The sequence below is a fragment of the Mytilus californianus genome, unplaced genomic scaffold, assembly GCF_021869535.1.
Source record: "Mytilus californianus isolate M0D057914Y unplaced genomic scaffold, xbMytCali1.0.p SCAF_19, whole genome shotgun sequence".
NCBI lineage: Eukaryota > Metazoa > Mollusca > Bivalvia > Mytilida > Mytilidae > Mytilus > Mytilus californianus.
This window is the reverse complement of record NW_026262667.1, coordinates 11,411,179-11,434,955: the sequence shown is the minus strand read 5'-3', so window position 1 is coordinate 11,434,955 and position 23,777 is coordinate 11,411,179. Positions and strand designations below refer to the sequence as shown.

The 23,777-nt window shown below is 31.6% G+C and overlaps 1 protein-coding gene across 1 annotated transcript in view; it reads right to left on the bottom strand.

Annotated features, from left to right (window-relative positions):
* Positions 1-23,777, bottom strand: part of LOC127726928 (muscle calcium channel subunit alpha-1-like) — a 141,308-nt gene that overhangs the window by 62,153 nt on the left and 55,378 nt on the right. Inside the window, exons 6-19 of the mRNA XM_052234316.1 lie at positions 20,304-20,456; positions 18,978-19,171; positions 15,925-16,028; positions 15,457-15,629; positions 10,851-10,932; positions 9,840-10,000; positions 9,042-9,267; positions 7,900-8,107; positions 7,147-7,267; positions 5,200-5,354; positions 4,667-4,779; positions 3,453-3,553; positions 1,749-1,917; positions 200-329 (exon numbers count right to left, since the gene is read on the bottom strand). Coding sequence (XP_052090276.1) covers positions 200-329; positions 1,749-1,917; positions 3,453-3,553; positions 4,667-4,779; positions 5,200-5,354; positions 7,147-7,267; positions 7,900-8,107; positions 9,042-9,267; positions 9,840-10,000; positions 10,851-10,932; positions 15,457-15,629; positions 15,925-16,028; positions 18,978-19,171; positions 20,304-20,456 — 2,090 coding nt within the window. The remainder of the gene's footprint in view (positions 1-199; positions 330-1,748; positions 1,918-3,452; positions 3,554-4,666; positions 4,780-5,199; positions 5,355-7,146; positions 7,268-7,899; positions 8,108-9,041; positions 9,268-9,839; positions 10,001-10,850; positions 10,933-15,456; positions 15,630-15,924; positions 16,029-18,977; positions 19,172-20,303; positions 20,457-23,777) is intronic.

Below are 23,777 nucleotides of genomic sequence, written 5' to 3'. Positions count from 1 at the left end.
TACCTATGGTCAGATGAAAAGACACACAAGTTTAATATTTCATGCTGACAACATGTTTTTGATTTCAATCATATCTAACATTTAAATATTAACATGTGACTGTTGTGTGTAAAATCAGATCAGACTCACAAAAACAGACTAACACGATCTTCTGTATTAGAATACCAGCTTGTACAACAGACTAAAAAGTAAGACTTACACTGTTTCTCTTTTTATCAAAGCCTAGCGGGTCCTCAGCAGCTAACATACCACTACTGATAATTATACAGGCTAGTACAATGTTCCCAAAGTAGGGATGGTTACATATCTTGTGACATATTATACGGAATCTGAAATACAAAACACCTCAAGTAGGGAAAGAAACAAAATAACTAACACACTGTAAAATAAGGAAATGTCATACAATTACTAATGGGACAATTATCCCTTATAAACCATGGAAATGTCATACAATTACCAATGGGACAATTATCACTTATCAACCAATATTGTATTTTATGTAGGGCCCAGGGATAACAAAACCCACACAATATTGTATTTTATGTAGGGCCCAGGGACAACAAAACCCACACAATATTGTATTTTATGTAGGGCCCAGGGACAACAAAACCCACACAATATTGTATTTCATGTAGGGCCCAGGGACAACAAAACCCACACAATATTGTATTTTATGTAAGGTCTAGGGATAACAAAACCCACACAATATTGCATTTTATGTACGGCCCAGGGACAACAAAACCCACACAATATTGTATTTTATGTAAGACCCAGGGATAACAGAACCCACACAATATTGTATTTTATGTACGGCCCAGGGACAACAAAACCCACACAATATTGTATTTTATGTAAGGCCCAGGGATAACAAAACCCACACAATATTGTATTTTATGTACGGCCAATGGATAACAAAATTAGAAAAATTCAAAAATGACAACCAACAGCCTAATTTTAGCTAATAATAGTAATGAAACAAAACTATGACAGACAGCAACCAACAACAACAGGCTTATGGCTTGGGACATGAAGAATGAGGCCTGGTTAAACATTATTGTGAGCACTTAACTTCCCACTAACCTGGAACAGAGGTGTAACAACAAACTGTATAAATAAGCAGAAAACAATCCTGTATATTTCACCTTTTCTGTGTCGAATATTAATCTATATCAAACTGATACAAATCAAATTAGATCAAGAGGCTGCCAAAATGACAAACTATTTTTTTTTATTTCATATATTAGTCATTGTTAAAACAATGAAGGGCTATAACTCCTGAAAGGCAAAAGTGAAAATTATCAAGATTGAACTTGACCTCAAATTTATCATCAGTAACAGCATATTTAAATTTGAAAAGCATTACTTGAAAAGTTCTCAACTTATTGCACATAAGACCACTTAAATTTCTGAACAGTGAAAATGAAAATTGTCAATATAGAACTTGAACTCAATTTTGTCATCAGTAATTACATATTAAAATTTGAAAAGCATTGGTTTAAAAATTCAAAAGTTATTGTGCTGAAACCACGTAAAGTGCCAATATCCGACCAATCAAAGACTATAAATCATGAAAGGAAAAATCACAGTGTCAATTTCTAAATTGAACTAAATTTTACCATCAGTGATAACATATTAAAAAGTGAAAAACATCTTCAGCCACTCGTTTACAATCCAAAATCAATAACAGGATTTCCATTAAAAATCTGGTTAAAAACTATGAGTTGAGTAATTCCTGTGGTTTTCCTTACTTGTTTGTTTTAGAGAAAAAAAATAAAGATGAAGCTTCAGGAATCATTTTGACTTTTTCGTTGGGTATTTCTGTGATACGACGAGGCCGTGCTGTAGAATGATGAGATTCATCTTCATCTTCAATCGATTCATCATCATCTTCCATATCATTCTGATTTTCATCTTCTTCTGAAATAAGTACAGAAAAATAATTCTTAATAAACTTGAAGAGTATTTAAACGTCAGCATGTTTTGTAATTCATGGTAAATTTAATTAAACATTATTCTGTTACTGACCATCAACTTCACCATTGTGATGAATGAAAGTAAATATAATTAATAATTTCTTAATTGTGTTCAAGAAAATAAAAATATATCATAATTAATTTCTTAATTTCATTGTTAAAATCCTTTTCTTTACTATCAATTTATATCTATGGTGCATATTGACCATTATTGCAACTTTAAATTTGCAGATTTTTCAATTTCACTAACAGCTAATTTGAAAGGTGAAAATGCTTCTAAATTACAGGTGTGTACATTAATAAGAATTCTCTACACAAAAACAGACGGGACAGTTTGACAAGAAATTACACATATCTTATAGATCTCATTATAATAGCTGCAGTCCTCTAAGTTTTTAAAGAATGTTAAAATGATACATAACCATAATAAAAGTTCTTTGATATCATTCCTAATGCTCTTTAATACTTTTTTTAAGAGGATATGTATCATTTTGCATTCTATAAATGTATAACTGTATTTTAAAAGGGTATACAAGAAATAGATAAAGAGTTAAGATTGATTGAATGATTGTTGCTTGCTTTCAAGTCCAGTGGATAAAGCAAAGATTGAGGTACCAGGGGGGATTGTAAATGAATACTAAAAGTGCTCTCACTGGATAACTTTAAATATAAAGTGCAATATGACTAAAATGCATCTGTGATTTATCATTTTCACTATATATGTGTGTTGATATGTTAAAAATTCAGATATTTGTCAAATCTTCAATTTTGTCTAGAATACTTCTTCTTGCCCTTTTATCGTTTCAAATTCGAAGAATAACTGTAAATACCTCATATTGGTCTTTTTTATAACATTTGGGTATGAGCAGTTCTGAAACCACAAACATATAATGGCAGAGGCCATTGCTCATGTAAAATGAAAATTCCAGAAAAAAATTGGCCATACTAAGTTATAATTGATCATTTAACAATAAAATTACAATCACTTTGATAGGATTGAAAAATTTAACGGTATGGCAATTTCAGGGACCAATTAATGGCTCTTTTCATACATTTCCTGTATGATTATACAATTACTAGATTGTTTCAACTATTGAGTTTATTCTAGTCAACAGCAAGCATTAGATACAGTTTCCATACCAAACTATTTTCTTTAATATAAATCAGGACCAGGTAGTGTAACAGGAAAAAATGACTGAAGGTTATTTGTGTTTAAATTTTCTGATATTTCCTAAAACAATAAGGAAACCCAAATTCAATATACCATTATGGTTCAAACTTTCAAGAAAAAAAGAAAAGAGAGAGAAATCTTAAAGTATATAATACTCTAGCACTTTTTATTCTTCTATTATAAATGGTTGTTTTTATGTCAAGATCTACAAATACAAGTAGGTTACTATATACATGGTAACCTTGATATACTAAGGATGGTTAATAGTTTGGTATGAAAGTGTAAGAGACATAGAACGAGGAGTTTACCATTACCCTCTATGGGTATCTGATGACTGTCACGGAATTCCCCTGGTGATCCATCACTTTGATCTAACCGTAGTCTGTGTGGCTCAGGACTGTCATCTTTCCTGTTAAACATAATTTTTATGATTTTTTTCTCATAAATAAAATGAAAGAGTAGGTATTGTTTTACAGATGGGAATAAATGATTTAACATAAAGTATTAGAGTGTCAGAGGTGAAGATTTCTTTCTGTGCAGATAAAAAAAACTTTCAGCATTTCTAATACAATATTACCTAGAAATGCTCTTCAACTGTTTCTGTTCTTATACATCCTAAGCTTTTAAAGTATTCGTCTTTGAGCGTTCCTGATGAAGGTAAATCAAGAAAAGTGCTCTGGACTAATGAAATTTATAAAGTGTTGTTTTCATTTCTAACCTTTATCTGATTTTTTTGTGCTTTAGAGCTGGACATATGGTATAATCACTTGTCCAATACCCGGAGTGCTTTAGAGCTGGACCTATGGTATAATCACTTGTCCAATACCCGGAGTGCTTTAGAGCTGGACCTATGGTATAATCACTTGTCCAATACCCGGAGTGCTTTAGAGCTGGACATATGGTATAATCACTTGTCCAATACCCGGAGTGCTTTAGAGCTGGACCTATGGTATAATCACTTGTCCAATACCCGGAGTGCTTTAGAGCTGGACCTATGGTATAATCACTTGTCCAATACCCGGAGTGCTTTAGAGCTGGACCTATGGTATAATCACTTGTCCAATACCCGGAGTGCTTTAGAGCTGGACCTATGGTATAATCACTTGTCCAATACCCGGAGTGCTTTAGAGCTGGACCTATGGTATAATCACTTGTCCAATACCCGGAGTGCTTTAGAGCTGGACATATGGTATAATCACTTGTCCAATACCCGGAGTGCTTTAGAGCTGGACATATGGTATAATCACTTGTCCAATACCCGGAGTGCTTTAGAGCTGGACCTATGGTATAATCACTTGTCCAATACCCGGAGTGCTTTAGAGCTGGACATATGGTATAATCTTTTATTGAGAACTGTGTTTGATCTTATGATGTCTCTTTTCATTTTATACAAATTAATAAGATAAACATTTATAATATGTCCTTCACTTTTATCTTGCTTATCATGTTCATGGTATAAATAATCTTAAATTTATTAACCAGCAAAACAAAGAGACTTGGAAGAAAATAAAACTGTGTATACCTGTAAGATCGAGATGATCTTGCACTTGGTTTCCTAGAGAGCCTCCCTAAGTCTTCATTTTCAACAGTACCTTCTTCATTCATTCCTCCTACACCCTCATCTTCATCAGGCTGCTAATCAAAATAAAAAGTCATCATTGGTTAAGAATAAACAAGAAAATGGTGAATTGAATCTGTCTTCATAATGCCTGATAAATGTTTGAGTTTCTGCAATAAATTGAAGTTTTGTAGTATTTGTGGAAATAATGTTAAAATAACATATCAATTTGTAAATATTGCATTGACATTCATACCCTCGACCAAGTTTATTCCTGGTTTTTGGTGAGGTTTATGTTGCTCAATGATCAATTTTCTGTAAGGTGTTTTGAGGACTTTTGTTTGTTTTCTGTAACTTATTTGTTTTTGCTAAAGCTCATAGTAGTTTCTCCCCTAATGCAATTGGCTTGACCAAACATTATTTCATTACTCTGAGCTTTTAAAACATCAAGTGTGTAATGACATAGTTTTTGTTATACTGTCAAATAGTAATCTTACCACATCCTTCTCTCCATCTGGTGTTCTACTTTTTGACCTTCGTATAGATCTCATTCTTTCTTTTTCCTCCTCTTGCTCTTCCTCAATCTCCGTCAGACTCTGAGCATCTGCTAAGTTATCAACAGCAATGGCCAAGAAGACATTCAACAATATATCTAACATATAGGTCAAGGCAAATACATGTCATACTAAATATCAAAATAAATTGCAAATGAGATAACTCTATCACTATAGTGGGCTTAATTTATTGTCTAATATACATGATCTTTGTATCTCTGTCATGTTTTAAAATATCTTTTTCTTTTTTCATGTTACCAATGTGAATAACTTTTCATACAGTCTAATTAGGTCAGCATACCTTGTAGTAGGTTTTTTTTCGCAGGTGTAAAATTTGGCGGAATTTTTAATGCCCAATAAAATATTTTGGCCAATACTGCCAAATATATACAAAAGCGTCTCAAACTTAGTTGTCTCGTGATACTTTTGCTAGCTGAAGTTTGTGTTCAAGATATTTAAATTGCGAGAGAATATCTAATTTGTCATTCAATCAAACAAGTGTCTATTGTTATGGTCAAAATGATTTTCTTTTCACCTGAATGACTTCTTATTTATTGATTATATTCTGTTAATCTATAGAATACTGGTAACTGACTTAGATATTTTTTACAGGTGTACAAACTTCTTGTAAATCTTATGGTTGATTAGTTACGAAGTTGACCGGACCTTTGATGTTCTAATTAGGTAAAAAATTATCAAAAGTGACTCACAACTCTTGTATAATTTGACAACAATTAAGATAGGCAAAATACCTGACAGAGTACCTTACACTCTGTTTTATTTTATTTGACACTACTTAATAAGGGTATACATATGTATGTACAATGCACTTTGGCATTTGTGTTGTTAAAACTAGAATATACCATTATTGACCTGCAGACTGGAAAAAGAATAGATCGATCACAAAACGCTTTAGCTATTAGAAAGTACCAAAAACTTTTTTTCTCGCTTTTGATTTATTCGGCAATATAAGTGAAAATAAACACCCACTAAAATAACCTGCTATACGGTATTAACCATAAAAGTCTTCTTTATTTCATCTTAAAAGAAACAGCTTTCTTCACTGGCATTATCATAACTGTCATAGTATAAACTATTTGGAGAATTTGGTTTTGATGGCAGATTTTTTGTAGTTACTGTTTAGACTTTTTTTTAGAAATTGACATATTGTCTATAGACGGAGACTGTACTTAGCCCTGTAGAAATTGACATATTGTCTATAGACGGAGAAAGTACTTAGCCCTGTAGAAATTGACATATTGTCTATAGACAGAGACTGTACTTAGCCCTGTAGAAATTGACATATTGTCTATAGACGGAGACTGTACTTAGCCCTGTAGAAATTGACATATTGTCTATAGACGGAGACTGTACTTAGCCCTGTAGAAATTGACGTATTGTCTATAGACGGAGACTGTACTTAGCCCTGTAGAAATTGACATATTGTCTATAGACGAAGACTGTACTTAGCCCTGTAGAAATTGACGTATTGTCTATAGACGGAGACTGTACTTAGCCCTGTAGAAATTGACATATTGTCTATAGACGGAGACTGTACTTAGCCCTATAGAAATTGACGTATTGTCTATAGACGGAGACTGTACTTAGCCCTGTAGAAATTGACGTATTGTCTATAGACGGAGACTGTACTTAGCCCTGTAGAAATTGACGTATTGTCTATAGACGGAGACTGTACTTAGCCCTGTAGAAATTGACGTATTGTCTATAGACGGAGACTGTACTTAGCCCTGTAAAAATTGACGTATTGTCTATAGACGGAGACTGTACTTAGCCCTGTAGATGTATTTTGGTATGTGTGTTGTTGGATTTCTGTCTCTTTGACATATACCCCACATACTCTTTAATTCACAGTGCAAAAAAAAAGGATACAATTACCACAAATAAACAATATAACAAAATAAAAACAAACAAGAAAACCAATATCATTAACTCCACCAAAGGCGTCAATGCCTTTATACATCACTTCATTCCAATCTTCTCCCGTCAAAATCTGTAACAGACATGAATTCTTTTTAGTTTTTTGGAATAACTGATAATTAGAAACACTTAAGCCATGTTTTTCACACTTTTGTTGCTAAAAAAATAATTAATTTTTCTTCATCACTGAAAAAAGATCTGAATAAATGAACAAATCAGCAGAAAAAAGAATGAATGACTGAGTGTAACCTTAACATATATACTGCACACAACTTTTAAGGTTTAGCGATGCACATTGTACATGTGGTTCATATCTCAATTTAAAATCAAACAAAAAAGTGTATACTTAGGACAGTATAATAATTGGAGAAATCCAGTCAGTCAGTATAGAAATTGAAGTAAACATTGTATCAGTTGGATGAATAGGATATTATTATACTTGTACCTAGATTCTGTCTACTGTTAATCCTCTGAGTCAACTCTACAGTCAAGTCAGGTTATTCTATTCACCCTACATGACTGTGCATTTAGTTGATATAACGATGAACTGATAAAATGAATGAAATTACCAGCCATTAAAGAATCTTTACAGAATAATTATCAGTAGGTGTAATCTTACTGCACCAACATGGGAAGCAAGAACCTGTCATAATCTCACCTGGAAAACTGTCAACATTGACTGACAGAAGTTGCCATAATTCTTACCTGGAACACTGTCAACATTGACTGCCAGAAGCTGTCAAAGTTACTGCGAGGTTTTGGTTCATTGTCAAAGTTAAAATTCCCACCAAATAACTGCATCCCCAATAAGGCAAATATCACAATAAAAAGGAATAACAACAGGAGTAAACTGGCTATAGATCTCATACTGTTCAACAGTGACGCTACCAAGTTACGTAGTGATGCCCAATACCTGTGGCAGAGAAAAAGTTTAGATATAAAACTTTCAAATGAAATAATTTGTAATCACCATTTTGATTAGTCAACATCATATTTATTTAGGTCTACCGGTTTGTACCTAAGGAGAATCGCCTTTTTGAACTCATGAATTTATAAGTATGTGATATATTCAATAATAGAAAGAAAAAGCAGATGCCCCTCTCTGATATTATCCTTTTTATCAAATTTATTTAATTTCGAAGTGTACATACAGACAACAAATGTCTGGTTTATTGATGTCATTCTTGTTCCAAAGATGATTTATGCGATTTTAACCCTGAAATAACGTCTCAAATTGAATATCTGTTTTTTTTTGCATTAAAGTGGAGATAACTGTCTTGTATTCAAGCTTGGCCGATGTAAAATGTTTTAATGTCGCAAATATTCATTTACCTGCACAAATATGTATATTTTATTTTCAGCATTTAAAATTGTAAAAAACTAACTTTGAAGTCATGACTAGAGAATGCATGCAAGCATTCACATTGGCTAGAGGTATAGGAGTTGGGATCTAACAGAACATATTAAACCCGGCCACATTTTTGTGCCTGTACCATGTCAGGAACCTCTAGCCTTTGTTATAGTTGTATTTTTTAAATTTTGGTTCTTTGTGTGTTTCGGAGTTGTGTGGACGCCTGCGGGTGCATTATTTTCTCATTGTGTTAGACCACTTGATGGTCTCAGGCTGTTTTCTGCTCTTTTTTCAGATTGTTGCCTCTTTGACACATTCCGTTTCCATTCTCTATTCTATGAAAATGTGGAAGAATCTAATTTATTGCTTCATTATTCCAATATCCAATCATTACTCTATAAAGTGTTAATATTAACAACTATATCAAAGTATACAAAGTACTTAATATGATAACATGTGCAGATTAGTGAAAAATAACTATACTGTCAGTTCTTACCTGGTAGCTTTGAATACTCTAAGTAACCTTGCACAACGTAACACGCTTACTCCTAAAGGTGGCATCACATTAGTAAATATTAAGATGGCTTCTACTATACTGAATAACACAACTAAACTGTCAAAACGGTTAAATAAAGACACAAAATATCCTTGGAAGCCTAAACTGTACATTTTGAGAAACATTTCTAATGTGAATAGCACAACAAAAAATAAATTGGCAACTTCTGAAAAAGAAAAGAATAAAAAAGAATTAGTTATATACAGAATCAACAAATTTTCTCAACTAAAATAATCAGAATATTACAAAAATATCTTTCACGAGTTATTTGATTTTCAAGAAATTTGCTTTGCCATCTTGATTCTATAGCTTAAACATGTTAAAGGCAAACCTGGATGTCAAGTATAAAATAATTATCTTTCCATTTTAATCCTCTTTTCACTGCCTATTCTATCACACCTGAATGAAGTTTTTGTATCAACTATAGAACCACATTTTTAGTAACTTTTATTTGTAAAATGTCTTAAACTGTCCTTCAATCTTTTCTCAGATAATTAAAATCCAAATAATAATGGTCCAAGATTAGATCTATGTCTATGAAATACCCTTCACATTTTTTTTTCTTCACAAAATCTGTTGTAGGCAGGGATCAAAAATGTTTTCATTCAAATATATATTTCATTCATAGGACAATGGAGTCAGTGTATGAGTGTGTTTATAATATTGTTACACAAGAGTTTTTTTGTTGTATTTAGCAAATACTTTTGGAAGTTTATTACCAGATAAGAGATATGTTACCTTGGAAATCATCCAACCAATCAGGTTGTCCATAATGTTCTGATGTTAAAACACAAGTATTCAGGAACACCATGACAATGACTAGCCAATAAAAAACTTGAGATTTCACTAATTTTCTACACAATCTTCTACAACGTCTATTTAACTTCCGTAATCTCCGACTGAAAAATAAATAAAACATATACGAATATTTGACAAAAATTTAATCATGAAGAATTTCTTTTCTCTTAAATATTAATTTTCTGTTCTTCAAAATTCTTTACATCATCTTAGACCAAGCATTGGTGCTTTTTTTTTTTGTATTGTCTTCTCTTCAATGGGTTTAACAAACAGATGGTCTGTTAGACTGCATTTAAACAAGAAAACATGCTCTTACTCTTAAATGCAGTGTGCATGATGGAAAAGCGGCCAACAGTTTCAGATTTTGATTTGACCTACCTGGGAACCCATGACCTCAAGGATTTGATGGCTTACACACACTTTGTAATTTTCAATGACAAAACAATTGTCATGTGACTTTTTTCATACAATGAGTAGCCTGGACATTTGACCCGAGATTTTACAACACTTTAAACACAAAATGCTTTTTTGAAAAAGCTGATTAATACAAGAAAATCTCAGTATAAGATATCAATTTAGTGAAGTCAATTTTTAAGTCAAAATTTGTTGTGTTTACTGAAAGAAAAATTTTAGGATTTGAACAATATTTCACTGAAATAATCCACCTTACCACAATAGTAACAACTGCATTAGATCTTATGACTAGTAACAACTGCATTAGATCTTATGACAGAGACAGATTGAGCATGGTGGAAATCCATTTCTGGGTCAATCATAGTTATTAGACTGTTATGCTATCCTCCTGTACTATCCATGCCAGTACCTTCCACTGGGACGTAATATTAACATTAGGATATATTTTTATAACCTACCTTTTCCTTATGTACTATCCATGCCAGTACCTTCCACTGTGACATAATATTAACATTAGGATATCTTTTTATAACCTACCTTTTCCTTATGCACCATGTTTGTTGTATTTCCCCATTTTCTACATCTTCTGTTTTGTCTGAAGCTGTTTCACTTGCATTTTCTGTTCAAATTAATTTATACTTAATTAAATCATAATGACAAAATATTTTCATGCAATTTTATGTAAAAGAAGTCTGTCATGTAAGTATTATAAGTGATTGTAAAATACTTTTATTCTAGCAATAGACACACATTCTAGTTTTAAAAAACACTTTTTTTTGCTATTAAATGAAATTTATCAAAAGGATGTTAAATAAGTCAGAGTTCTGTATCTCAAAATCTAAAAATACATACATGTGACATTATGTTCATAAATTAATAAGGCAGTTAAGCAATTAAAATATCTAAATTATGAAACTATGAAAACATCTGTTTATTGTGAATTCATCTTATTTAAAAAAATAATTTACAAAAACAATTCTTGGTTATTTTGTATGCATGTTATTTCATGATCATGACAAAAGATATCCTTCTCACAGGATGTCTAATTTGATGATTTTCCAACAAATGCAACAAAAATACTAATGAATTCACATTAATGTTTTGGTATGAAAAAACGGGCACAGGGCATGTTAGCGAAAAATTTCAAACTTTTAGGGGACATTTCAGTGCAGATATTATAGCCCATTTTAGCACCGGACTAATTCTTTTACCTGTGTTTTCGATGGCCCATTTTAGCACCGGACTAATTCTTTTACCTGTGTTTTCGATGGCCCATTTTAGCACCAGACTAATTCTTTTACCTGGGTTTTCAATAGCCCATTTTAGCATCGTACTAATTCTTTTACCTGTGTTTTAAATGGCCCATTTTAGCACAAAATTCCCTGGTTGAATAATACTCTCAATACTTAAAAGGTGTAAAAAAATTATGCTGATTTCCACATAAGATTTGGGCAGAAGTTCCAAATAATGGTCCAGTTGTTCTATGCACATTATAATGTGCAATTTTATAGTTGTCACCCAGCCATTTCTGTTTATCTGGATACTATCATCAAATTACAAGCAACAACATAAATTAAAATTAAAAGTATCGTTGGATCTGCACCTCAATTTAGACAAGATAGAGAAAATAAACAGTTCCTATCGCAATTTTATGAACAGTGTTGTACAGGGGTATAATCTAGGGCCTAATAAGTATGTTCAGAGAGATACAAATTCCAGGCTAGAACGGACTTGTAACATTTAGACTATTAGCGCAGTATTTTAATGGTCGTGATATTTTTGTTGTTGTGCTGTCTTGTTACTATTAAAACGTATTATTCTAATGAAACTTAATTTCTGTTGCCAAAAAGGACATTGATAATTTCACTTTTCGCTAAAATGGGTTTAAAATCTGGCGCTAAAATGGCTTGCACTTTTGCATTAAAATGTCTCAAATTTTTTTCACTGAAATTTTCTATTAATGTGCTAAAATGTCCTCTGTCCTAAAAAACAAAATTCTTTACAATAACAATAAAGTGATTGAAGTGAAACTAAAATTGATTCTGCAATTTCACCTAGGTGTGTTTTTGTGGGAGCACCTATTTCACCTAGGTGTGTTTTTGTGGGAGCACCTATTTCAAGTATGTAAACAAATTTTATATCTTTTTTTTCATTAATTTTAAAACTTGTTTTTAGTTCCATTTTCATAAAATTGTAACCAAAAAAGTATTAATTTATACTTTTCACAATCCCCTAAATTAATACGAGCCATAGTTTTGAGTCACATAATGTTGTGTTGAAACTTTATGATGATCTAAGCCATTGTGAACAAACAATTGTGTCTCTAGACAGAAAATTTACATCACAATACACCTTAATCATCTTTAATTGGTTAACATTTATTTAACATAGAACCAAAATAAAGGTGAATATTAAGTGAAAATGTTGAGTTCTACAAGTTGTCTCCCCTGAAAGTGTCCTATGCTAACACAGACTATACATTTGATGTGTTTAAAGTGGAAATACTTTTATATTCTTCATATGTTTTCTTTGACATAAAAACTCTGATAAATGGTAGTCTTCGTAGAAACCAAGCAATGCATTTTTCTACAGAAAAAACACGAAAACAACAATAATGAAACTTAACCCAACAATAAATAGATTTGACTAGAACTACAGCTAATGTCTTTAGATTGATTGTTGTTTGAAACATCCACTGTCTTGCCTTTAAAGAACACAGATGAAACTTTAATCTAATTGTTATTCATAAAAGAATTTCAGTCTGTCAAAGCTTAAAATCTTGGCTAAATCTTTTATTATGAAGACAAGTATTAACCCTGATAGTCCTGTATAAATTTCCTGTAAACAGATTACCCCCCATTGGATGAAAATTCTACAAATTGCTTTCCTTTGAATAATTTCACTCAAATTGTTGTTTAGCCTGTTAAAATTGACATAATATTTTCTAAATATTGTTATTACAATAATCTGTGTGCATGCTTCAAGATGCTGATATAGCAAAATAATTTGTCAATTATATGTTTTATTTGAAATTTTAATAACAAAAATTCTCAGAACATAAGGCTATTTAAACTGCAAAAAGTAATCAAAACTAAGAAATAACACAAAATTGGTTCTACAGCAGTTCTCCCTCTTTTACTCAGAAGGAAGATTCACCCCTTTAAAAGCTGCCACTAATTACTTCACAAGGTTATAGCAATATAATATAATATCAATCATAGAGACTACTATTATCCAACAAAATATCAAAATCACTGCTGCAATTGACAAGTTTGATTGAAAATATTAATGACTGGATATTTAAATGACAGCTAATGTCTTGAAATAAAAATAGCAATTTAAATTTTAAAATTTCCAGAAGGAATATGGATCTAAAAAAAGAAGAAGATGTGGTATGATTGCTAATGAGACAACACTTTATCAGATCATGGCTTATTTTTCAAGTCAATATTCTTAAATTTGTTAATTGTACATATTTAAAAGACAGATTTTAATGCCTCATACATAATGAAATTAAACACATGCAGATGGTTTCTGTACAGTACATGGCTGATTTGATTGATTAACTGTAAATATATACAGTAATTCCATCATGTGAAAATAACCATCAATCTTATGGAACAGAGGCATGTTTTTAACAAGCAAAAGGACAACATGCAGGTAAAAAGGGGTAAAAACACACCAAAATCAGAGGTGCCATAAGCAATGGCTTATACCAAAGACTTTCTTTTGCAGAACTTCCATAAGCTTTCATCATTTCAAATGCACATTTGGTTTCTTATCAAATACAACTAAAACATCAATACAGATTAGATGCAAGAGTAAAAAAATTAGATCTAAAAAGCAGGCTTATTTAAAAGCCAAAACAACTTCAAATATTCAAGCAAGAATGAAACCAATTTAATGAACAAAATAAAACAAAAGCCAATTATTTACAGTGAATTTGTAAATAAGCAAATGAACAGTAAATAGTAATTTCTTTTAGAATGACCTCATAATACATGATGATTGAAAGTTTTAAACAGGTATCAATAGTTTCTTTTAATCATACATTGTATACAATTTCATGGAATGTATTAATATGGAAAATAATCAAGGTTAGAGATACATTTTAATGTCAGCGTGTTTGTTAAACTATTTCTGTAAATATTGTCTCATTGTCTGAGTTGTTGACAGTGCCACTTAATCTTATCGCTGTGTCAATGCCATGCATCTCTGTTAGACTAAAGGAACGCTATAAGCAATGCCTGTGGAAAGCTTGTTGCATAGAATAACTTCTGGTCCTGCCAAAATTATTTTTTTATGGCAGAAAAGATTTTCCACCAACATTTCAGAGCCTACTAACATATTGTTTTTCTTACTAAACTTCTTCCTTGTCCTAATTAATCGGTTGCTTTATGTCTGATTTTTACAGTTTGTTCTTTGTTGTGCTATAATACCACTGTCCCAGATTAGGAGGAGAAAAGAGCGCTAATAAACATGTTTAACCTCGCTACATTCTTTGTGTGCCTGTCCCAAGTAAGGAGCTTGTAGTTCAGTGGTTGTTGTTGGTTCATGTCTGTCATATTTGTTTTTTGTAAATTGTTTTGTTATAAATGAGGCTGTTAGTTTATTCACAATTTTCATGCCAGAGCCTTTTCTAGCCAACAATACAGTATGGGTTCCTCTCGTTGTTGAAGGCCCTACCGTGACCTATAATTGCTTATATCCATTTATTTTAACTATGATGGATAGTTGTCTTATTGGCAATCATACCACATCTCCTTATATTTATATATGTGTTATGTTTTCCTCTGGATATTAAGCATGATATTTATTCAGTCCATCTCCCTTTAATATACAAACCCTGCCAAGAACACGCTCTCATATACAATGTATAAAAAACACCTGTACAGATATGTTCAACAAACACACTGACACATAAAACTGTATACTAACTACAAAGTATATATTGCATTAAAGGGTATAGTGGTAATATCATTTCAAAAATAGTTCTGAATGATTCTAAGTTCAACTCTTTTTCAATATATGAATGTAAAGTTTTCTCTTACTATTAATCTCTGTTTAAAAACTTGTTTATTTATTTTGTGATGCCATCATGTTATATATTTTGCCATTGTGTGATGACACCTCTGATACTCACTATGGCGGGGAGTAGCACCTTCTTCTCCGTCATCTTCATTCTCAGGGTCGATATCTTCTGCTTGTGTAATCCAATCTAAATACCCTCGCAGATCTTCCTCTAATTGTTGTTTTTCACGAAGTTTTTGAAAATCACCTCTGGCTTTTGCTTTTTCTCTTTCTTTGGAAAATTCTCTGATAAAATAATTTTTACATTACATCTTGGCAAACGAGTAGATAAATATTCTATATCAATTATAAAATTCCCACAAAGAATGGAAACTTAAGTTATATAGATCCTTCATGTGTTAATTACAAAATTTATAAACTCTTAAGACTTTTAGTCTTTTACATTGAACAATTATATTTCTTTCTCTCATTTGAGTAACTAAAACCCATTGAATTTTGGGCTTTAATCTTGCATTGATAACTTGAAAATACTAAGAACTATGAAACTTTAAATAGATAATTATGATGATGGCATACATACCCACTAAGAACACCTAAAACTAAGTTGAGTACAAAAAATGATCCAATAATAATTAAACTTATAAAATATGTCCATGGCCATTCATTGCCAACGGCATCATTTATCTGAAATAAAAAAAAAAAAAACATGTTAAAATTCTAATTCTAAGAAAAATATTCAGTTTTTCAAGTAAAAACATCAATATAATGTGTTTGACACATTCCGTGTTTCCATTCTCGTTTTTATTAAGAATGAAATAAAGAAGTGTGTTTACAAACCTTTTGTATCAGAGCATTGCATATAGTCCAAAAAGTCATGTCAGGAGTTAAGAGCAATTTTAATCATTAGCATCAACTTCTAATTAGAATTGTTTTTAAATGTCTAAATTTGTACGGTATACATTTGTATTTTTTGTCTATTTTTTAGAAGTTGAACCTTACTCATGGCAAGGTGCTTTCTACTTAATTGACCATGAGGTTCTCGCAGGGTACTCCAGCTTCCTCACCAAGAATAACTGGCAGCCATGATAGAGCAAAGAGTGCCCAAAGTGGTGTTAAACACCAACAATCAATCCTTATTGATCCTGATGTAGAATCTTAGTAACTTTGTGCAATTTTCTAAACTTAGGGGTTCTATGAAGTTCCTTTAGTGTTTCACTTTTGGGGGTCAAGTGATCAAGAGTGCACACGCTGAAATGTCTAGCCTGTCTTACTTATCATTGAATTTATGTTGAAAGTCTGTAACAATGAAGGTTTTACGACAAGTATCACATAAACTAAACATTATCAATGTTCTATGATAATGAGGTCATGGTCAGATGAACCAGGCCAGACAGACATGTACACCTTACATTCATTCCATACACCAAATATAGTTGACCTGCTGCTTATAGTATCTGATAAACTGACAAAATTACGAAAACTTATCATTAATAATGAACCAAGAAAATGAGGTCAAGGTCAGATAATACCTGTCAGACCGACATGTACACCTTACAATTGTCCCATACACCAAACATAGTTGACCTTTTGCTATTAATGTTTGGAAAACCAACAAATACACAAAAACCTAACACTGAAATGTGAACCATGAAAATGAGGTCAAGGTCAGATGATACCTCCCCGACAGACATGTACACCTTACAATCATTCCATACACCAAATATAGTTGACCTATTGCTTATAGTACTTGAAAAACAGACAAAAACACAAAAACTTAACATTGACCAATGAACCATGAAAATGAGGTCAAAGTCAGATGAAACCTGCCAGATTGACATGTACCCATTACAATCATTCCATACACCAAATATAGTTGACTTACTGCTTATAGTATTTGAGAAACAGACCTAATCACGTAACTTTAACCTTGATCACCGATCCATTAAATGAGGTTGAGGTCAGGTGAACTCTGTCTGAGGGACATGTAGACGTTGCAAGGAACCCATATACCAAATATAGTTATCCTAGTGAGAAATTCACATGACAAAAAACTCAATTTTTTTTTCAAGCAGTCACTGAACCATGAAAATGAGGTCAAGGACAATGGGCATATGATTGACGGAAACTTCGTAATATAAGGTATCTGCATACAAGATATGTAGCATCCAGGTCTTCTACCTTCTGAAATATAATCTTTATACAAATAGTTTACGCCACCGCCGGATAGTAATACCTATGTCTCGCATACTACGACTTTCGTCGCAGGCGAGACAAAAACTGTAATTTTTTTTCAAGCAGTCGCTGAACCATGAAAATGAGGTCAAGGACAATGGACATGACAGATTGAAACTTCGTAACATAAGCTATCTGCAGTGAACCTTTTAAAATAGGTTTTAACCTCCTAATTGGAGAAGCATAGGTGGGTTTGTACATGTTTCAATTCATTTGTGTTATTTTTTGTTTGTTATATTTAAGGAATATCTGTATTGAATTTTAATACTTGCTGATGTCTGTTGACGATTTATTGTCATAAATTAAGGATATTTGCGACTGTGAAATCTAAGATTGAGAGTGGCAAATATTAAAAACATTACAGTTTAATTTATTGAAAAAACATGCCTGAACACAATGAGCTTTTTAATAAAAGGAAAAGTAACCTGTATTGCACAGAACATTTTGGGATGTTAACCATGGATTTTACTCTCTCAAAATATATGTTGTCAGATCAAAATCTCTGTTATAAAAGAATGACAACAGTAGTATCCTTTGAAAGCAGTAATTTCCTTCTGAGGAAAGTTAAAGTACAACTTCTTATTTTTTTTCTCTATTCTATTCCTGGTGAGACTGCCCACCAATATTAACCCAAACTACTTAATCTGACCACAATCTCGTGTGTTATGATAATCTGGTAGGACTGGTAATATAAGGACATACTGCAGAAAACTTACATTTCATAAAACAAAGGACATACTGCTGCAAACTTACATTATATAAAACAAAGGACATACTGCTGCAAACTTACATTATATAAAACAAAGGACATACTGCTGCAAACTTACATTACTGTAAATTCAGAAATTATTGCGAGGGTTTTATTATTGCGAATAATGCGAGTGGGTGAGTATCGCAATAATAAGAACTCGCATTCTGATATATGATGCATATATCTGTATGCCACTTTTCCTGAACTCGCAATAATTAATCTCGCATTTATGTCCATTCTTCTCGCAATAATAAATGCAAGCAATAATTTCTGAATTTATAGTATATAAAACAAAGAACATACTGTTGCAAACTTACATTATATAAAACAAAGGACATACTGCTGCAAACTTACATTATATAAAACAAAGGACATACTGCTGCAAACTTACATTATATAAAACAAAGGACATACTGCTGCAAATTTACATGATATAAAACAAAGGACATACTGCTGCAAACTTACATTTCATAAAACAAAGGACATACTGCTGCAAACTAACATTATATAAAACAAAGAACATACTGCTGCAAACTTACATTATATAAAACAAAGGACATACTGCTGCAAACTTACATTATATAAAACAAAGGACATACTGTTGCAAACTTACATTATATAAAACAAAGGACATACTGCTGCAAACTTACATTATATAAAACAGTCGTCCAACCTTCCATAGTTATACACTGAAATACTGTCAACATAGCAAATCCAAAATTATCAAAGTTTGTAATTCCATTGTTAGGGCCTATCCACCCTTCTTTACATTCAAATGTGGAATTGTCACAACTAAATCCTTTCTCTTCTGAATTACATGGATGGGGTTCTTCCATCATTTCACCTAAAATTAAATATCCAGAAAATAGCCACATGAACAATATAAATGACAAATGCAAACAGGTAAACAAAATTTGTGATATATCTGTAAAAAACACTAGATTCTAACTTTCAAAAGAAGTCACTTCAAATCACAACCCTTAAAAAAGAAAACAACACCTGTTATATTTCCTTCTGGATATGTGTTCTGGTTTTAATGTGTTTTTAGATTGGTTTTAATGTGTTTTTAGATTGGTGACTCCTATGTTTCCTTCTGGATTTGTATTCTGGTTTTAATGTGTTTTTAGATTGGTGACTCCTATGTTTCCTTCTGGATGTGTGTTCTGGTTTTTATGTGTTTTTAGATTGGTGACTCCTATGTTCCATTCTGGATGTGTGTTCTGGTTTTAATGTGTTTTTAGATTGGTGACTCCTATGTTCCCTTCTGGATGTGTGTTCTGATTTTAATGTGTTTTAGATTGGTGACTCCTATGTTTCCTTCTGGATGTGTGTTCTGATTTTAATGTGTTTTTAGATTGGTGACTCCTATGTTTCCTTCTGGATGTGTGTTCTGATTTTAATGTTGTTTTAGATTGGTGACTCCTATGTTTCCTTCTGGATGTGTGTTCTGATTTTAATGTGTTTTTAGATTGGTGACTCATTGACATTTACCCCAAAAATTCTATTCATTCAAACTTAGGTGTTTTAGAAATTAAAATCAAGTGGTTTTTTTCAAAACAGTATCCATCTAACCTTTGACCTGATATAATACAGTTTAAGGCTTATTTTTTTACTGAAATTTGAACTTTTAATTCAAGATTTCCACTTATTTTAGTTTTAAAGTTAAAGTTATGTAAAATCAAAAATGAATAGTTTTTGATCCATGATGTCACTCAGATCTTGTAATAATTCCATTTGTTTAAGCAGAGCAGGGTTCTTAGCACATCTCACAGTACAAAAACAGAAAAGATGAATTAAAGATGTCATTTTGGTTCTTTCTGTTGTTCCGTAGCTTTCTCATTCATGTATATCCCATTAATTACTTTTAGAAAAACAACAGAATTTCTCATACTGATTGAGTACAGATTGATCTTCAGTTTAAACCTATTTATGGAACATTTAATTTTCTTCTTTTTTTTACAGTTTATTTGACCTACCTGAATCCCTTTTATAACAGGTCTTGTGCATTGTTCCTGAGAAGAGTTCTAACCCAATAATGGCATATATAATAATTACAAAGATCACCAAAAGGGCTATATGAAGTAAAGGCACCATAGCTCTCACAATTGAATTTAAAACTACTTGTAAACCTGAAAAACAAAATAAAAATCTGTCATAGTAGAATATTTATTGACACATATACACATATTCATAAATTTCAAACATCATCAAAATACTGAATAATCAAAATGAATGAACTGTCATATTTGTTTTTTTCGTAAATTGTTTTGTTATAAATTAGGCCGTTAGTTTTTCTCAATTGAATTGTTTCATATTTTTCATGTCGGGGCCTTTTATAGCTGACTATACGACATGGGTTTTTCTCATTGTTGAAGGCCTTATGGTTGCCTATAATTGCTTACATCCATTTCATTAGAACTTAGATGGATAGTTGTCTCATTGGCCACATCTCTTTATTTTTATATGGACCACAGTGAACACACATGTGAATTTTGTTATTACTAGAGAAAAATAATCTATGTCTTAATTTTTTACATTTTTTTTTATTACTAGACCTAGAAATTAACACACTTAAGAATAACATGAAAGTTAATATGATAATCCTACTTAAACTGGTCCATCATCCACAGCTTTTCATGTACAATCCCAAATATATAGGGGAAGTAGTTCATATAACAGGTAAATATGTTATGTCTGTTAAAATAACTTATTAAATTCAAATTGAGATCTAAGGTAAAGTGTTAAAACAGCTGATTAAATTCATATTGAGAAAGTAAAGTGTTAAAACACTTGCTTAAATTCAGATTGAGATCTAAGGTAAAGACAGCTGATCGATATATTCAAATGAAAAATATTGTTTATTACACCTGACAACTGTTTAATAAAAGTCACATTAAACTGACCATTTGCATCAAATTTGGATCAAAATGTGTTTAGTGAGGGTTGTTACATTCACACAAAGGCGGCTCAAGTCATCCTATTTTACTGATATTTAACAAATATTTCCAATTTTTTTAGATGTTGAAACCAAACGGCTTCAGTAATTTACCAGAAACAAGATGTTTAACCTGAGGTATTTCAATGTAGGCCTAACTATTGTTTGTACGACTTGATGAAATAACATTTTCTAACAGTTTTAAAATAAAGTAAAATGGATAACACATAGATTTTTTCATCCAGAACTTTGAGGGACAACTCTGTTAGGTTATACTCCAAGTAAACATACATTTCATAAGAATCATGAAGGTCATCAGTCAAAGTGTTATAACACATGATAGTTAAAAAATATTCAATCAATTCATCTTCATTAAAAAGCAATTGGAGAAAATTCCACTATTGTAGATGAATATAAAATGATGATCAATATGCAATTCACACCTGTATCACACCTGTAATTAGACATGATTGAAATCAGGTATGTTATTTATATACCAACACCACAATAAATCTTTATTCCAAAAAAGCTGGATTAATGGTATAAAAAGCACATGCTAAAACAAAATCTGAATATTCCAAAAGCATGCAATTTAATATAAATTTCTCTTGAATAATATGTGTAGTGAGAAAAGTTGTGTGGATCCTTATAATGTTACAATTTGTCACTTACTGTCAAGGAACTAGTATGTGGATTCCATTAGTGAAAACATGTAACTCAGCAATCATTTTACAAATTAAAAACACTTTTGTCAGGTCATAAAAAAAAAGGAAATTATATGAAACCAAAATGAAATAAAATTGCATTCTCCAATCAGCTGTTATGGTGGCCATCTTGGATGAATGAAGGGAGAGGCATTTTAAAAGAAGACTGCATATCGACAATTACAGTACCGATTTGCCAAGTCATTTTACAATATAAGTTCTGATTGGCCAAGTCATTTTACAATATAAGTTCTGATAGGCCAAGTCATTTTACAATTAAAGTTCTGATTGGCCAAGTAACATGAGTAGATTCAAGAGTGAAACATTACAAATGGATGTACAAATTGGTCTAAAAGGGTAGGCAACATAATGTACATGTTAAAGTGAAATGACTACCTATCTGTTGGAAATTGACTTACTGAAGTTTTAAGCTTTCACTCAAGACCAGAAAAAATATTCAGTTCAGAACTTTCCATTTAAACAAAACATCTTATACTTTCCTATTTTCTCATGTTTATTTGAACTAGTGTTTTGTAAGATGGTATTTGTTTAAGTTAGTTGGTTTTAGTTATAGTTTGCTTTTATAACCATGTAACTATCTACACATATTTTGAATTGTTGATTGGACATCATAACTTTGTTTTTCCTAATGCTAGAGCAGTTCCTTTCCTATACTTGAAAACCTGACAATATGAATCTGTTAATCATCTATATATGGGTGTCATATTCACTTTATTCTAACCTGACATACTTCTGTCAATAGCCACAATCTTAGAAGATAAAGTTCTATGTCCCCCATGGTCATATTAAAGTATTAATTTATTTGTCAGTCTTCGTCAAAACATGTCAAGTGATCAATACGAATTATGAACAACTGTATTCTGAAAGCCCAATGGGACCATATGAATATGATTACGTGTAGAGAATTTCTAAGTTAGTAAGACATATTTGTAACACTGGATGCACTCTTTTTTTTTGTTACATCAATTATAATTAGAGTATGCATGACAGTATAATTGAAATCATTCAAATTTTTATTTGCACAATTTTTGCCAGCAAGGACTATAGGAAATGTGTAAAGTTAGAAAAATTTGTAAGGGTTCCGTGGAACCCAGTGTCTCGCCTACTTTTGCTGTTAGTTACAGGCTCAACAAAAATGGGGAAATAATTATTAAAAATTTTCCTCTAGATACTATCTTTTGAATGTAAGAAGCTTCTGTTCAAGTTTGGTAAGAATCCAGGATGGTTTATAAATCTAATAAAAGTTTTAAAAACTTTAACTGCAGACTGTATGTAATGTTAAGTGGAAGAAAAACTAAGTCCATTTATAAGTAATATACGGAAAAACAGGAATTTCCTTCTAGATACTAGCTTTTGATCATAAACAAGCTTCTGTCCAAGTTTGGTACAAATCCAGGATAGTTTAAGAAAGTTATTAAAATTTTGAAAACTTTAACCACAGAGTGAATGTAATGTTAACTGGCATGACTGGCAGAAAAACTAAGTCCATTTATAAGTAAAATACGGATAAACAGGATTTTTTTTTAACAAAATTTACTTTTGAATACTATCTTATGATCATAAATAAGCTTCTGTCCAAGTATAGTACAAATCCAGGACAGTTTAAGAAAGTTATTAAAATTTGAAAAACTTAAACCACAGAGTGAATGTAATGTTAACTGGCAGAAAAACTAAGTCCATTTATAAGTAAAATACGGATAAACAGGATTTTTTTTTTTAACAAAATTTACTTCTGGATACTATCTTATGATCATAAACAAGCTTCTGTCCAAGTTTGGTAGAAATCCAGG